A 17,839-nucleotide genomic window follows, 5' to 3' on the forward strand; every position below is an offset into this window, starting at 1 on the left:
GTTCCTCCTCCAGCACACGAATCACCCTGGGAATCACCCTGTAGCCTTTGTGTGCTGTGATTGATGGGGCTGCCTAAGTTCATCCTGGGCTAGCAGCGTGTTAGTCTCTCCGGGTTCCCTTTGCAGAAGGTTTGGCTGGAGCCAGTATATGCAATTTGTGTAAATCCTAGCCATGATTTTCAAATGTTGGTGCCTAAATTTAGGCTTCTGTGCCCAGAGTTAGGCACCTAAATGAAAGATCTAATTTCTTCAAATATACTGAGTACCCAGCTGTTCTCAGGGGAGTTGATGGGACTGCTTGGTATGTGGCCTTTGGGGAATTAAGTCACCTGTTTAGGTACCTTAAATATGGACTTAGCAGCCTAACCTTAGGCATCTGTGTTAAAAGTCTGTCCCAGGGAATGTCTCCCTGGCTTCCTCCTTGTGTCCTGTAAAGCTGCTAAAGCCTTGTCTGTCTGTCTGTCTGTGTCTGTCTCTTTAGAATGACTCCTGGGGGAAGCAGTATTCCTATGCACTGTTCAAGGCGATGAGTCACATGCTCTGCATTGGCTATGGGCAGCAGGCTCCCGTTGGCATGTCAGATGTGTGGCTCACTATGCTGAGCATGATCGTTGGTGCCACCTGCTATGCCATGTTCATCGGCCATGCCACAGCCCTCATCCAGTCTCTGGACTCCTCACGGCGGCAGTACCAGGAGAAGGTAAGGACCCTGCTTTGCCACAATTAGATTAGAGCTGAGGTGTCACCAATTTATGGATGGTTGGTGTCTTTTCATTCACTTAAAGAAAACCCCACTGGCCCCTGGGAAGAAATCAGCATAACAGCCTCAGGAGGCTGACTGCGGGGAGGCTGGCCAACCCATGACTCCACTCTCTTTCTAAAGGGACGCTATCAACTTCAGTGGCAGCTAAAATTTTCACCCACTTTGTCTCTTTCAGGTTTGGTTTCAAAGCCCACGTCAATCTTCCAGCGAGCACGGCTGTTTTTTAGCCAGGCCTTTCTTTAAAAGTATAAATTCCAACCACTCCAGCGCTTGTGAGCAACCCTGTGCTACTATATTGCTGCGCGTAGCTCAAAGCACGCACAAGCCAAACAGACAATGAGTAGGCTGTGTAGCTGCCAGATTCACCACAGGGCGATACGGTGGCCAAATGTGATGACTTTACAGTGTCATGCTATTACATTGCACCCTTGTGTGTTAGCTGATGCAAAGTCAAGACAATAAGTCTCGTGGCACAGTTCTGTGATGGAGTTATTTTGTCCCAGCTGATACAAAAGGGCAGGAGTTCTAACTTAATTTGAAGCAGCCAGGCCCTGCATGGTAATGAAGAAGAAAAAGTGCTTGTAGCTGTGGACCTAGAGTATAGGTGCCCAGAAGTGAGGAATCTACTTAACAACAAGGGAGTTTGGTTACCTCCATACATGGAGACAGGCACTTACCACTGGTCAATAGAGTTCAATCACCTCTGGACAAGGAGGTAGATGGTCAGGTGAGCCAAGGTACCTCCAGAGTGGGAGACAGATGGTCTAATGGTCAGGGTGCTAGGAGTCAGGAGACCTGAGTTTTAATCCAGACTCTGGTACTGATTTGCAGGGTGACATTAGGCAAATGATTTTCCATCTCTATGGCTCGGTTTCCCCATCTACAAATGTGGGGGGTGATTATTATTTAAATGGGTAAAGCAACATGTTTTTATGCTTCATAGAAGTGAGTTTTAAGGAGACACTGGAAGGAGATGGAGGGGTAGAATTGTGGGTCTGGTCCAGAAGAAGGTTCCAGCCATAGGAGATCAAAACTGGAAGTGTGAGGAGGAAGAAACAGAAGTGGCTGGCTGTGTAGCTTGCACAGAGAGCAGGGGCAAGGCAGGGAGCAAAAGGGAAGAAAAAAAGAAGTAGGCAGAACCTCATTTGTGGGGAGATCTTGAGCCTGAATTTGATTGAGAAGTTGAGAGGGAGCTAGGAAAGAAACTTGAAGGGAAACTGGGTATGATCAGAGCAGCAGGCAACGTAGATAATTTTGCCACTATATTGTGGGTGGTTTGGAAGGGGGAAAAGAGAGAGTGAGGAATGCAAAAATGAAGGAGCCCGCAGCAGTCACAGTGCAAATTGTTCAAGTGTGTGTAGCGTGTTTATACAAATGTGTTTGAAATGGCAGCGTGTAAGCTAAAGACTGATTTGCAAATTCAGCTGCCTGGACTTGGTAGCAACAGCTCAGTTTGCATCTGTGGGTCTGGGCAGTAGGGTTTGGTCCAGCCAGATTTGAAGTCCAGGATGGAATGTGGCCCATTTGTGTTTGATTCCGATCAATGTGCATAGTCCAGAGCTCTCAAGCACCAAACAGGAAATGAGGACACAGTTTAGCCATGGGGATTGGAGTGGAGGGTGGTTGGAGGGGTGTAGCATTTAAAGCAGGAATAGAATTTCAGGATGTTGTGAATGAGGGGTTAATCCTGCATGTATCTGAACATCCCCAGCGAAATCTTTATGGCAGAGTCAATGAGCAGTGAGGATATAGCAAAAAATATATTTTGTGTGTGCTGGTTACAGCGTATTCATTTCCCCTGGGTTTCTCTCAGGAGTACAGCCAGAGGGAATCGAGTACATTCAATTTCCTGTTGCAAATGGGGCAAAAGATGGCCTAAAAACAAATATATATTTACTTTCTGCATTCCCGGAACTTGAATAGCCATAATTAAAAATGAGTCTGCTTCATAATTTTCAGCTCCCCAGCTCAATTTAGCTCAGTCCTCCTGGGACAGCATTTTTGCTGGAGCATGTTAGAAGCAGAGAGCTTCAGAGGGTTGATTTGGAGAAGCAGCCATCAGTCTGGGATTTATCCTGAGTTGTTGTAGTTGTTTGTATTCCCGCAGTGCCTAGCAGCCCTAGTTGCGGACCAGGGCCCCACAGTGCTTTGGGCTGTGCCTCATTGGAATCGACGTTCTTGTGCAGTGGTCCCTACTGTTTGGCTGGTTGGGCTGTTTCATGGGTATGATGGTTGTGGCCCTGCGCGTTGTGTTGGTCTGAGGAAATCTTTTATTGTATTCTTGGTTTTAAACAAAACTTTCCCTCAGGAAAAGGTTCAGATTCAAGCTTGCAGTAAAGTTTTAGGCTGGCTTATATTTTAGCCAAGCCAGTTTGCTCTTGCATTAGAAAGGCCAGTTGCACAAACAGGGCTTCGGAGGGCCAGAACTCAGGGCCGGACTCTGCAGTCGTCAGTGGGAGACTTGTCTGAGGAAGGAGTGCATGAGGTGGCCCTACATTCTTCAGTTTGTGATCCGAGCCATTGAACGGTTGGACAGCCTGCTCCAGTTCTAGCTATTGATCGCCCCTTGTGCCCATCCCTCGCTGAATCTGAGCACCACCTGTATGAGAACAAACAGATCCTCACAGTGCTCCATGGGGTGGGGGAGCTGAGACACAGTGAGATTCAGTGACTTGGGCCTGGAATTGAACCCACATCATGGGCGACCAAGCCCTGTGTGTAACTGCAAGTGCGTCCTTGGTCTTGAGCATCTTTCCTTCTTCCCTTGCATTGAGCCTGGCAGGGCATTGGTACAGCAGTTCCCTGAAGGTACCCCTGGCCTGCTGGTGATCCTGCCCAGATACCTCCAGGTAACTGCTATGCATAGGGAAAGGTCCCACAACAGAGAGATGCTGGGTCATTTGGCATGTGAGCTGGGCTCAATCCTGGGGGGTGCTCCATGCCCTCAACTGCCAGGCTCTTCAGTGGGAATTGAGGGCATTCAGCACCTCAGGGATCCTTTCCCTGCCATTGCAGAAGCCTTTGGCCCTTAGGTACCTTAGTCTTTCCTGTTTGCCACCTGTGGTTCGTACCAATCCAGTCTCCTGAGGGCTGTGATACTTTTGTCTCAGCTTCGTTGTTGGGTTAGTGTGCAGGTGCTGGGTGGTGCTGGTGGCCTGTGATCTCCAGGAGGCCAGACTCGATGGTCTGGTCCAGTGGTTCTTAACCAGGGCTATGTGTCGCCCCTGGGGGTACTTAGAGGTCTTCCAGGGGTACATCAACTCATCTAGATATTTGCCTAGTTTTACAAGAAGCTACATAAAAAGTAGGACTGTCAAGCGATTTAAAAAAAAGTAATCACGATTAATCGTGCAATTAAAAAAATTAATCGCGATTAATCGCACTGTTAAGCAATAATAGAATACCATTTATTTAAATATTTTTGGATGTTTTCTACATTTAGCAAGGTATTTATGTGCCAGATATGCCAAAGATTCATATGTCCCTTCATGCTTCAGCCACCATTCCAGAGGCTATGCATCCATGCTGATGACAGGTTCTGCTCAATAACAATCCAAAGCAGAGCAGACCGATTCATGTTCATTTTCATCATCTGAGTCAGATGTCACCAGCAGAAGGTTGATTTTCTTTTTTGGTGGTTCGAGTGCTGTAGTTTCTGCATTGGAGTGTTGCTCTTTTATGACTTCTGAAACCATACTCCACACCTCTTCCCTCTCAGATTTTGGACGGCACTTCAGATTCTTAAACCTTGGGTCAAGTGCAGTAGCTATTTTTAGAAATCTCACATTGGTACCTTCTGTGCATTTTGTCAAATCTGCAGTGACAGTGTTCGTAAATCAAACAACATGTGCTGGGTCATCATTTGAGACTGCTATAACATGAAATATATGGCAGAATGCAGGTAAAACAGAGCAGGGGACATACAGTTCTCCCCCAAGGAGTTCAGTCACAAATTTAATTAAAGCACTATTTGCTTAACGAACATCAATAGCATGGAAGCATGTCCTCCGGAATGGTGGCTGAAGCACGAAGGGTCATATGAATGTTTAGCATATCTGGCACATAAATACCTTGCAACGCCAGCTACAAAAGTGCCATGTGAACTCCTGTTCTCACTTTCAGGTGACATTGTAAATAAGAAGCAGGCAGCAATATCTCCCATAAATGTAAACAAACTTGTTTGTCTTAGCGATTGGCTGAACAAGAAGTAGGACTGAGTGGACTTGTAGGCTCTAAAGTTTTACATTGTTTCGTTTTTGGGTACAGTTATGTAACAAAAAAAAATCTACATTTGTAAGTTACACTTCCACGATAAGATTGCACTACTGTACTTGTATGAGGTGAATTGAAAAATACTATTTATTTTGTTTATCATTTTTACAGTGCAAATATTTGTAATAAAAAATAATATAAAGTGAGCACTGCACACTGTGTATTCTGTGTTGTAATAGAAATCAATATAGCAGAAAATGTAGAAAAACATTCAAAATATTTAATACATTTCAATTGGTAGTCTATTGTTTAACAGTTCAAATAATCATGATTAATTTTTTTAATCGCAGTTAATTTTTTTGAATTAATCGCGAGTTAGCCTCAATTAATCGACAGCCCTAATAAAAAAGCACTAGCGAAGTCAGTACAAACTAAAATTCCATACAGACAATGACTTGTTTATACTGCTGTAGATACTATGCACTGAAACATAAGTACAATATTTGTATTCCAAATGATTTATTTTATAACTAGGTGGTAAAAATGAGAACATAAGCCATTGTTCAGTAAGTGTGCTGTGACACTTTTGTATTTTTAGGTCTGATTTTGTAAGCAAGTACTTTTTAAGTGAGGTGAAACTTGGGAGCATGCAAGACAAATCAGACTCCTGGCAGTGGTACAGTAGTCTGGAAAGGTTGAGAGCCACTGGTCTGGTCCCTTCTGGCCTGGAATGCTGTGGTTCTGTGATGGGCCCTGATCGAGCACTGCTTGTTGTTTCCTGCCTTGCCTTGAAAGGGCTGATTGCCCAGTGACATCCCAGGGAGGGTAGAAAATGGCTGCTCTCAAAGCTGTGCACTTTACACCCAAAGGCGCTTTGCCCTGTAAATGGTGCGATTCAGCCAAGAATCCCCCTGGCATCTTGCTGTGCTAGACCAGACTTGGCGAGGCTTTCCCCCCTTGCCGAATCTGACATTTTACATTGTTTATTCCCCCTTAGCCATGTCACAAACCCATGAATCCCCCTCCCTGCCTATCTACCAGCCCGTCCTCTTCTCCAGGCTCCCTCCAGCTCTGCTTCTTCTGTCTGCACTGGTGATTAAAGGTCTTGTGTAAGAGGAGCTCAGGTGTTGGGCTCCCAGCAGGGCCATGTGCCCAGGTGGGGGGAGGGTGACATGGGCTGTTAGAGGAGGCCAGGCTCAATGACAAATTTGCCACTGTTCATCTCCAGCTGCTCCCACTCTCCTGCTCGCCGCGCCGAGAAGTCCTATTGATTTCTCATTGTCCTAGAGCTCAGCAGGATTAATATTAATGCGAAGTCATTATTCACCCCCCTTGATATACTCTGTAACCTTGAGCCAGCTGGGAGAGCTGAATGTACTGCCTCCGTACTTCTTTGAACAGGACAGAGAGGCTGGGCTCATAAGAACGGCCATACTGGGTCAGACCAAAGGTCCATCTAGCCCAGTGCCCTGTCTTCCAACAGTGGCCGATGTCAGGTGCCCCAGAGGGAATGAATAGAACAGGTAATCATCAAGTGATCCATCCCCGTGTTGCCCATTCCCAGCTGCTGGCAAACAGAGGCTAGGGACACCATTCTGCCCATCCTGGCTAATAGCCATTGGTGAACTTATCCTCCATGAACTTATCTAGTTCTTTTTTTAACCTTGTTATAGTCTTGGCCTTCACAACATCCTCTGGCAAGGAGTTCCATAGGTTGACTGTGCATTGTGTGTGGGCTCCCTGGACCCCACTTCTCCCTCTCTCATCCCACCAGGAGACCAGTAGGCACTGGGAGCTAGGTGTGAACTGTAGGGAGGTGTTACTCTCCCTATTATCTCCTGAGATGCAGCCACTGACAAGAACTAGGTCTTGCTGCTGTTAGCCGTGCAGAGTCTAATCTAGCTGAAATTTCTTCCCAGAGTCCCCTCTCCCTTTCCAGATCTCACATGCTCTCTCAAGCTCTCTTTTCCACACCTTCATTGCTCTCCATGCTGCCCATTATAAGGCAGCTGTAAATATATAGTTACACACTGGACCGTTAGGTAAATATTTGCATGTAGCCCCAGACTGGCTTGTCACTGCACCAAAGGGGCAGCGTCCGTTCTTATGCACAGTCACGGGGGACTGTTGGATTGTCTGGGTTTTTTTGAAAGAGGCATTAAAACAGGGGTGGACAAACTTTTTGGCCCGAGGGCCACATCTGGGTGAGGAAATTGCATGCAGGGCCATGAATGTAGGGCTGGGGCAGGGGGTTGGGGTGTGGGAGGGAGTTTGGGGTGTGGGAAGGGGTGCAGTGTGCAGGAAGGGGCTCAGGGCAAGGGGTTGGGGTGCAGGAGGAGTGTGGGGTGTACAAGGCGGCTCAGGGCAGGGGGTTGGGGTGCAGGAGGGGTTCGGGGTGCGGGCTCTGGCCCAGCGCTGCTTACCTGGAGCAGCTCCGGGATGGCAGCAGCACGCAGCGGGGCTAAGGCAGGCTTCCTTCCTGCCCTGGCCCTGCACTGCTCCCGGAAGCGGCCGGCACCACGTCCCTGGGGCTCCTGGGAGAGGGGGGAGCAGAGGGCTCCGCGCGCTGCCATCACCTGTGGGTACCGACCCCGAAGCTCCCATTGGCCGCAGTTCCCCGTTCCCAGCCAATGGCAATCTCGCGGGCTGTAATTTGCCCACTCCTGCATTAAAAAGAGACACGCTTACACTGCAGTATTCAGGGTCTGCTTACCGCTCTCAAACCCCAGCAGAGAGTCCCTGCTTAACCTGCCTTCTTGTGTCTGGGCGTTGGATCTTACATGGTCCTTTCCCAGGGGTCACCAGCCACTTGGAAATGAGTGGGGCTTTCCTGATTTGCACAAATCTGTCCTGTATCCTGTGAATCTAGCCTGGGCTTTTCCAAGCTGAGTGGGACGTGACTGCCAGTTCCCATGATCTCAGGCCTGTTGTTTAGGAGATAGACCTGAACTCATTCTCTGCCTCTCCATGGCATCACAATGGGTCAGTATGAGAAAACACAAACCTCAACTCATGATTTAGTCCCACCAGGAAAAAGTGCCCTGAGTCAAATTAACATGACTGCAGCCCTCTTAAAAGCTCCAGGCCAAACAAAAGTTTGAGAAGAGAGAAGGTGTCTCTAAAACATGTAAGTGGATTTGGGGCTGGGCTGATGGCTAGGGAGACTGAGGTTCTGCACCCAGAAAACTAGCAGAGTAGAAGCAGCACTAGGAGAAACTGCACCAGAGGCAGCACTTCCCAGGTGAGAGGGCAATCCAGCCCTCAGGGCCCATTCAGGCCTTGGCCTCTCTTCTAAGACTGCCAGCACCTGAGCTAATTAGTGCCACTGGCTATTTGTCCCAGTGGGAACTGGAATGAAACTGCCACTAACTTCACTTAGGCATCCAAACAGCCCTCAGCTGGCAACAGGTGGCATTCGCTGCCAGCCTGGAGGTTAAAACTTCTCTCTGCCATCAGCCATTCCCTGGCAATTTCCTTTCTAAGTGTGCACTGTGAGGATGATTCACCTCTGTTTGCTAAGAACTATCCTTAGAACTGTTTTATCTCCATGTCTGTATGTCTCCTTGTGTTAGGGTGAGTAAAAGAACTCAAAGTTGAGAGTGAGGCATGTAATCTATGAGCTTTACTGATCATGTCTGCATCACATGGGTGGTCCATGCTGGGCTCAGACTCCGTGGGCACTGGCGTCTGGGTAGATTCTCTGAGAGCTGGGCTGGATTCTTTGGATGTTTTCAAGTCCTCACTCAGAATGTGGCAGAAAAGTCACCAGGACGTTGCAAAGTCCACAACCTGTTTCATACAGGCCATCAAACAGCTGGCATTGGTAATGACGGTTGGCTTTGAGTCACACAGCCTGTGCTCTGAACCCCAGTCACACCACCTCCACCACCATCTGGTTTCAAATAGTTTGTAAGAAACAGGTGACTAGTCTTCCTGAATAGTGCTTTAGAAAGGGGCTCCCAGATGCCCAAACTGGGGCAATAACCCCTTATATCAGCCAGCTCAGGGAGATCCCCAGCATGCAACAGGTGTTGAGGTCTGGGTGCGTCAATCTTATTCAGTAGTTTTCAACCAGGGGTACGTATACCCCTGGGGGTACACAGTGGTCTTTTGGGGGGTACATCAATTCATCTAAATATTTGCCTAGGTTTACAACAGGCTACGTAAAAAGCATTAGCAAAGTCAGTACAAACTAAAATTTCATACAGACAATGACTTGTTTATACTGCTCTATATACTGTACACTGAAATGCAAGTACAATATTTATATTCCAATTGATTTACTTTATAATTATATGGTAAAAATGAGAAAGTAAGATGTTTTTCAGTAATAGTGTGCTGTGACACTTTTGTATTTTTAGATCTGATTTTGTAAGCAAGTAGTTTTAAAGTGAGAAGAAACTTGGGTTGGGGGTACACAAGACAAATCAAACTTCTGAAAGGGGTACAGTAGTCTGGAAAGGTTGAGAGCCACTGATCTTATTGACTTCAGTGTATATGTGGGTGCACCTGAGCCTGTGGGAGGGTGAGTGTACATGTGAAACACTGTGCATGTGCGTGCATGCAGGGGTGGGAAGGTAGGAGTTAACTGCATGTGCAGCACATACCTAGCCAACATGTACAAATCACTGTGGGCCAAACTAATCCATGGCACAACTCCAGTCTTGTCAATGGAATTACACCAGGGATGAACTGGCCAATTGCAGGAAAAGGCTAAGATTTTGACATCTGTTATTCCCGTGAGTGAATCTCTGCAGAGGGTGCATGTTTTGGTCCTGTAGCCATGTGCAGCAACAATCTGGCCTGAGAAGTGTGTTTGTGTGCGTGTCTGCACATGTTCACAGTGAGGAGAACGCTCTTGTCATTAGCAGTTCAGTACATCCCATGTGTGGGGGGACGGGTAGGTTCAAATTTCATTATCAGTTTTCAAATTCATTTCTGCACATGCATAGGAAAATAAATGAGTAACGCTGAGAGCCGAGCCTCCCTGCTGAGCAGTGACCCCGGCGGGAACCGGAGGTGTCTGCTCCGCGGGCGCTGATTGGAATTGCACAGCCTCTTCATTCCCCACCCCCTCCCCTACCCCTCCATTGCGCTTTCCTCCTGCTCACTGCTGCAAAAGGAGCATTTTCTCCATTACCCCGGCCTCTCCAGACCCGCTGGCAATGAATGTCCCATCCAGGGTGAATTGAGTGCGCAGGCTAGGATCTTTGAAGAGCTGTGTCCCAAGGGAAATCCCAGCCCCAGAGCCAGGGCCAGCTCTAGGCACCAGCAAACCAAGTACATGCTTGGGGCAGCACATTTTCAAGGGCGGCATTCTGGCCATTTTTTTTTTCCCTTCAGGCGGCAAAAGCCTAGAGCTGGCCCTGGCACCAGCAGCGCGTTGCACTCTGGGGCTGCTGCAGTTCGCACTGCGGGGGAGCAGCGCCCGCACCTTGTGGCTGGGCCGGGCAGGCTCCGAGCAGGGGACACTCGGGCTGGGGGCCAACCCGCGGGGCACACAGAGCTGCCTGCAGGTGCCGCAGGGCGGCCGCCCCCCAGCGCCACAGCCGGGGCTGAGCGAAGCGGCCTGAGCCACCCAGGGACTGCGGAAGTGCTGCCAGAAACAGCAGCAGCAGCGGGGCCATAGAGGGCGGGCGCTGCTGCCCGGGGCCCGTGTCCCGCTCTCCGGGGCTCCACTCCCTCTGGGGCTACCCTGCCCTGGATCCTTAGTCCTCTGCCAGGGCGGTCCCCCGGCTCTGCCCTCCTGGGTCCCGGCCGGTCCTGGAGGCAGGAGCCCTGGCTGGAGGGACCCTGGGCTGAGGCGCGGCCCAGGACACCTGCTGCTTATCCTGACCCTGCCAGCGCCTGACCAGCTGGAGGTGAGGGGGGAGTGGGCAGAGTCAGCACTGGTGGGAGGGAGCCCAGGGCTGGGGTGGTAGGAGGTGTGGGTGGGGAGGGAAAGAGAGAGCCCAGGGCTGGGGCGGCGGGGGGGCAGGTGGGGGGGGGTGAGAGCCCAGGGCTGGGGTGGGGGGCAGCCAAAAAATTTTTTGCTCGGCACCCAAAAAACCTAGAGCTGGCCCTGCCCAGATCAGTGTCTAATGTGACAGATTGCACTGATCTTGTTTCAAGCGAAAGGTGGGGACTGGAGAAGAGAGGAGTGAGTGGGGAAGGCCAGGAGTGGGAGGGAAGAAGGCTTCCTATGTGCAGAAACCTTCCTTGCTGATTCCCTGAGAAATGTGTCCAGATCTATGATATTATAGCTGTCACATGGAGCCATAACAAGGAGCAATGGGGTAAAATGAGTTTAAAAGTGTTCAGCACCCAAGAGCTTTGAGTGAGCTGTGCAGGGAAGGGGGAATAGACAGGAAACTAGAGTGACCCACCCTGGGAGAAAAAGATCCTTCCCTTCTAATAAACTAGTGTTGCCTTCCAGGGCTTGCTGGGAAAAGCAGATGGGGGGAGGGATAGCTCAGTGATTTGAGCATTGGCCTCCTAAACCCAGGGTTGTGAGTTCAATCCTTGAGGGTGCCACTTAGAGATCTGGGGCAAAATCAGTACGTGGTCCTGCTAGTGAAGGCAGGGGGCTGGACTCAATGACCTTTCAAGGTCCCTTCCAGTTCTAGGAGATAGGATATCTCCATTTATTATTATTATTACTTGAAGAAGATGAATTGAGATTTAAATCCCCCCAATTTTCTTCAGAGAGATTCAGATAATCCCTAAATGAGTCTTTTTGGGTTGAACATGGGGGTGTCACTAATCTCTGCATATGTCACTGAGCTCCGGGCAAATTCAAGAGCACAAGCGAGGGAACTGAGCAGACGACTGCAGGAGAGAGGCTGGGCAAAATGGGCCTGCCGAAATCAGACCTGGACGCAGCCTTCACCCACAACTCTCACCGCAATCAAAAGAAACAGTGTCTCTCTCTCTAACAGATCCTCTCTGAGGAGTTCTCCGCTCACTCTTCCTGCAGTGCATTTTCATTTTTGGAGTAGCCTCTGCATTTGTGGGTTTTGTCTTGGACCAGAACCTTAGGTGTTTAAATGCTACGTGAATTGTTGAGCATGTGTTAGTCACAGCCCTGCTGATGGCAGGACATACCAGGAAGCTTGAGATCTCCAGTGCAGTTTTCAGGTAAAGTTCAGATAAGGATTGACATTTTGGGGTGCAGAATGGACTCGCTTGGCCTTTTGGCTCTCTCATCACTAGTAAAACTGTAGGCAAGGTGGAGCAGTGAGTTTTTAATGCTCTATTGAATCTGTTGAGAGATGCTGGTTGGGCAGGAGCAGGGAAGGGAGAGCTATGGTTTGAGTCACATAGGGACCTGGCTGATGGGATGGCTCTGGAGACACAGGTCAGGGAGTGCCTGGTCTGTAGAGATCAAAGGCAATTGAACCACAATTTAGATGACACTGAGATGAGGCAATTGTAGGAAAATGGAGTTCAGTCTAATTATCAGAGTTCACCCTGTGAGCAAACAACCCAGGTGTTTCTGAACTAGCAGTTGGCTGTTGTCTCCAGACAAGAGGCTGTGTGAAAGAGCAGAAGAGCCCTCTGAGCTGCTGGTGGGCTATGGTTGTGATCCCACTTCAGGCTCCACAATCCAGGGAAAATTCCCTCAAATGACAGAACCAGGGCACAGGCTTTGCACAGGCACAGCGATCATGCCCACAGGCTGGCTGGCCTGCACAGGGTGAGGAGCTCAGCTAGGGAAGGGGGCAACTGTCTAAAGCTAAAATTACAAATGCTATTAACATTCAGAGTTGGCAATGAGAAAACACTCTAACATGAGCACTCTGCTACTCACCCGGTCCCCCAGATGCCCTCTCACCTTCTCAGTGAGGCTGAGACTGGCATTTAGCTTTTCCAGTGAGTTCAAAGGAGCAAGATCAGGCCCTCTTTAATTTTCAGCATCGAGCTGAGCACACAGGGTATAGTTCCTCTCTGACTCAGCACTGAATAGTAGTGGGGACTGAGAACTAGCCAGTGGCACAAGAAGAACACTCACCTTCCTGAGTCAGTCTAGCAGCAGTTTGTATCTGTGGCTACAGCAGGTAATCTCAGCATTGCTAACCCGAATCTCTTAGAGGATCAGCTGCTGTGGGGGCTCCAAGGAAAGACGTAACCAGAGGAGAAAGATCTGGAACCCTGTCATTCCTAGGACTGTCTCAGAAATGCACTGCTAGTCTGAGGAACCATCTTTAAATTCATGGTCTGATAGCTCGAAGGATCTCAGACATACAAGCACATGCCAGCAGAAAGCTGTGATTTGCATAGCAATGGTATAAGGCATATGTCCCTAGCTCTGGGAGGTTGAGATATGTTTAAATTCACATAACTCTGATTACCATTTTATTTTTAATCCCACTTCAATACCAGCATGATTTTTAACTATCTCAGCAACTGCTAGACTAGACAATCCATGCATTTCAGCATCTGAAAGCAGCTTGGAACCCTCGCTTTCAAATGCTATAAAGCTACACCTCCTACTACTACTGTCAAACCTGAAGAGGGTGGGGAAAGCAAGAAGGTAATTGGAACTACATGATTTTATGGTGTGTTACCTCTTAACCTGCTTTACTTAGAAACTCTTTGGTAAGACCAGTAAAAGCTTGCCAATCCTGGGCTTGGGCCAGCAATCAGAAAGAAAGGAGCTTGACCCCTGTGCATGCATTTTATTTCTACTAGTCTTCAGTGCGGGCTCCAGCAGGATAGCAGGAGTGCCCTCTGTACTGCATTCTCATTAACGGGAGACAACAATCAGTCACACTCCTCCCAGCAGCTCCTCCTCACATTGGGAGGATCCAGCCTGCTTTCTTTGAATGTTAGTGGACAACTCTCCGCTCCCCAGTTTGTGTGCTCTCTGGTTCGTATTTTCTTCTGCCATTTTATACCATAAGTAACTGGGTAGATAGTCAGTCCTTGGGTGCAGCACATGCTTTGTTTCCCTGGGGCTGAGCAACTGTCGTAAATTTTGTGGCTCTGGTATCTTCATCCGGTACTTGGCTGGCAATTACTATTCAATGCTGGAGGTTCTCCAACTAGATGAGGACTTGGTCCCAGCTGGTCTGGGGGGCCAGCTCTTTAAACAGCCACAGAGCTAGAACAATGCTTCTCATTAGGGTGGCCAAGTGCCTGGTTTTTGACCAGAAATTCTGATCAAAAAGGGGACCTGACAGTGTCCAGTCAGATCTACTGACCAGACACTCAATATTCGGTTACTGCGGGCAGGAGAGGTGCTGGATCATCACCTGCGCCAGCCCCTATTCAGCTGGGGTTACCACCTACCTGTGTCGGGTGGCTGCAGCTCCCAGTCCTGGCTCCGCAGGCAAGTCTCTCCTCACCTGGCTGGGGGTTGGGAAGGGAAAAACAGCAAGCGACATGGGGGAGGGGAGAAGAGGAGTGAATGGGGGCAGGGCCTCTGGGGAAGAGGCAGGGCAGAGGTAGTGCTTTGTGGGGAATAGGTGAGGCGGGGTGGTTCTGACACTCCTGCTGGAGTGTCTGGTTTTTAAATATTACCAAGTTGGCAACCCTAAACAAATATCTAAACAAATACTTTGCCTCAGTCTTTAATGAGGCTAATGAGGAGCTTAGGAATAATGGTAGGGTGACAAATGGGAATGAGGATATGGAGGTAGATATTACCACATCCGAGGTAGAAGCCAAACTTGAACAGCTTAATGGGACTAAATCGGGCGGCCCAGATAATCTTCATCCAAGAATATTAAAGGAACTGGCACATGAAATTGCAAGCCCATTAGCAAGAATTTTTAATGAATCAGTAAACTCGGGGGTTGTACCATACGACTGGAGGATTGCTAACATAGTTCCTATTTTTAAGAAAGGAAAAAAAGGTGATCCGAGTAACTATAGGCATGTTCGTTTGACATCTGTAGTATGCAAGGTCTTGGAAAAAATTTTGAAGGAGAAAGTAGTTAAGGACATTGAGGTCAATGGTAATTGGGACAAAATACAACATGGTTTTACAAAAGGTATATCATGCCAAACCAACCTGATCTCCTCCTTTGAGAAGGTAATAGATTTTTTAGACAAAGGAAACGCAGTGGATCTAATTTACCTCGATTTCAGTAAGGCATTTGATACAGTTCCTCCTGGGGAATTATTAGCTAAATTGGAAAAGATGGGGATCAATATGAAAATTGAAAGGTGGATAAGGAACTGGTTAAAGGGGAGACTACAATGGGTCATACTGAAAGGTGAACTATCAGGCTGGAAGGAGGTTACTAGTGGAGTTCCTCAGGGATCGGTTTTGGGACCAATCTTATTTAATCTTTTTATTACTGACCTTGGCACAAAAAGTGGGAATGTGCTAATAAAGTTTGCGGATGACACAAAGCTGGGAGGTATTGCTAATACAGAGAAGGACCGGGATATCATACAGGAAGATCTGGATGACCTTGTAAACTGGAGTAATAGTAATAGGATGAAATTTAATAGTGAAAAGTGCAAGGTCATGCATTTAGGGATTAATAACAAGAATTTTGGTTATAAATTGGGGACACATCAGTTGGAAGTAACAGAGGAGAAGGATCTCGGAGTATTGGTTGATCACAGGATGACTATGAGCCGCCAATGTGATATGGTTGTTAAAAAAGCTAATGTGGTCTTGGGATGCATCGGGCGAGGTATTTCCAGAAAAGATAAGGAGGTGTTAGTACCATTATACAAGACACTGGTGAGACCTCATCTGGAATATTGTGTGCAGTTTTGGTCTCCCATGTTTAAGAAGGATGAATTCAAACTGGAACAGGTACAGAGAAGGGCTACTAGGATGATCCGAGGAATGGAAAACCTGTCTTATGAAAGGAGACTCAAAGAGCTTGGCTTGTTTAGCCTAACCAAAAGAAGGCTGAGGGGAGATATGATTGCTCTTTATAAATATATCAGAGGGATAAATATCAGGGAAGGAGAGGAATTATTTAAGCTTAGTACCAATGTGGACATAAGAACAAATGGATATAAATTGGACATTAGGAAATTTAGACTTGAAATTAGACAAAGGTTCCTAACCATTAGAAGAGTGAAGTTCTGGAACAGCCTTCCAAGGGGAGTAGTGGGGGCAAAAGACATATCTGGCTTCAAGACTAAGCTTGATAAGTTTATGGAGGTGATGGTATGATGGGATAGCCTAATTTTGGCAATTTATTGATCTTTCATTATTAGCAGGTAAATAGGCCCAATTATCTGTGATGGGATGTTAGATGGGGTGGGATCTGAGTTACTACAGAGAATTCTTTCCTGGCTGCTGGCTGGTGAGTTTTGCCCACATGCTCAGGGTTTAACTGATCACCATATTTGGGGTCAGGAAGGAATTTTCCTCCAGGGCAGATTGGCAGAGGTCCTGGAGGTTTTTCGCCTTCCTCTGCAGCATGGGTCACGGGTCACTTGCTGGAGGATTCTCTGCACCTTGAGGTCTTTAAACCATGATTTGAGGACTTCAATAACTCAGACATAGGTTAGGGGTGGGTGAGATTCTGTGGCCTGCGTTGTGCAGGAGGTCAGACTAGATGATCATAATGGTCCCTTCTGACCTTAAAGTCTATGAATCTATGAAAACCCTAGCTCCTCTGCAAGTAGGATCAGCAGCCTGTTGTGGCAGAGGGTCGCGGGGACATCCCCATGTATTTGCTTCTGATTTACTCCCACCTGTGCTGCACAGAAATGCTCCCCCACAGCCAATTAGGAATAGGTAGCCACCAAAGAAGCCACTAGACTGCTCCTTTAGTCAGCTAAGAGAAGGGGCTGTAGAGCAGTGCTGACTACAGCATTCTGTCATCTCCCTGCCTCTGTGTTTGCAGCATTCCCATGTCCTTGCTGAGCAGAGGGTCAGGTCTCGATCTGTCACCTGCCAGGGTAAGCCACGGGACTTTCTCTGGGTCTAGAGTGGCATAGGGATGAATGACACACTTAGGAGAGCCCTGGGTATAGACATGCAGCTGCAGGCAGATCTACGTATTTTACCGCCCCAAGCATGGCAGTCGTGCAGCCTTTGGCGGCATGCTTGCGGGAGGTCCGCCGGTCCCGCGGCTTCAGTGTACCCGCCGCCAAATTGCCGCCAAAACCGCGGGACCGGCAGACCTCCCGCAGGCATGCCACCAAAGGCAGCCTGACTGCTGCCCTCACCGCAACCGGCAGGCCGCCCCCTGTGGCTTGCCACCCCAGGCACAAACTTGGTGCGCTGGTGCCTGGAGCTGGCTCTGCAGCTGCCCACTGCCTTGAGTGCCACACGGCCACACAGCTGCCATCCCAGATGTCCCCTCCCCACCTCTCCCCATCTGATATGTCATGGAAATGACTGCTCAGCTGCCCCATAACCTTGCAGTGGTGTCTGTCCATGTTAAACTGGCAAAGTCCTCTCTTATGGATATAAGTCCTCTCTTATAGCCATGAGACAATTGGAGTATGTAGGAGCCCCACAAGACACTGTGCAACTCAAAGCTTTCCTGGCTTAGCATGAGGTCCAGGGCATTGTAGATCTGGTGGAAAGGTTTTGACAGAGCCGGTGGGTTTCAGCAAAGACAATGCTATGAATATTGGGTTTCTTTGATGCAACAGAATTCCTGGTACCCATGATGTGAGAGGAAGGATGGTCTCATTTAAGGTACTGGATTGGTACTGAAGAGAACTGAATTCATTTCTGGGCTCTACCACATATTTCCTGTGTGATCTTTGGCACGTCACTTAATCTCTTTGCATCTGTGAAATGGGGAGAATAATACTGTCTTTTCTCCCGCTTTTTGGGAATGTAAACTCCTCAGGGTGAGGCCTGTCTCTCACTTCGTGTTTGTATGCCATCTTGCACAATTCCCCACATCTGATCTTGGCCCACTCTTGCACCCTTGAGGGAGTGTTGTTTATTCA

General features: G+C 48.3%; 1 protein-coding gene across 1 annotated transcript in view; it reads left to right on the forward strand.

The window, feature by feature from the left end:
* HCN4 (hyperpolarization activated cyclic nucleotide gated potassium channel 4) overlaps nucleotides 1-17,839 on the forward strand; it is a 211,832-nt gene that overhangs the window by 141,893 nt on the left and 52,100 nt on the right. The window contains exon 4 of the mRNA XM_034784649.1: nucleotides 482-700. Coding sequence (XP_034640540.1) covers nucleotides 482-700 — 219 coding nt within the window. The remainder of the gene's footprint in view (nucleotides 1-481; nucleotides 701-17,839) is intronic.

The sequence above is a fragment of the Trachemys scripta genome, chromosome 10, assembly GCF_013100865.1.
Source record: "Trachemys scripta elegans isolate TJP31775 chromosome 10, CAS_Tse_1.0, whole genome shotgun sequence".
Taxonomy (NCBI): Eukaryota; Metazoa; Chordata; order Testudines; family Emydidae; genus Trachemys; species Trachemys scripta.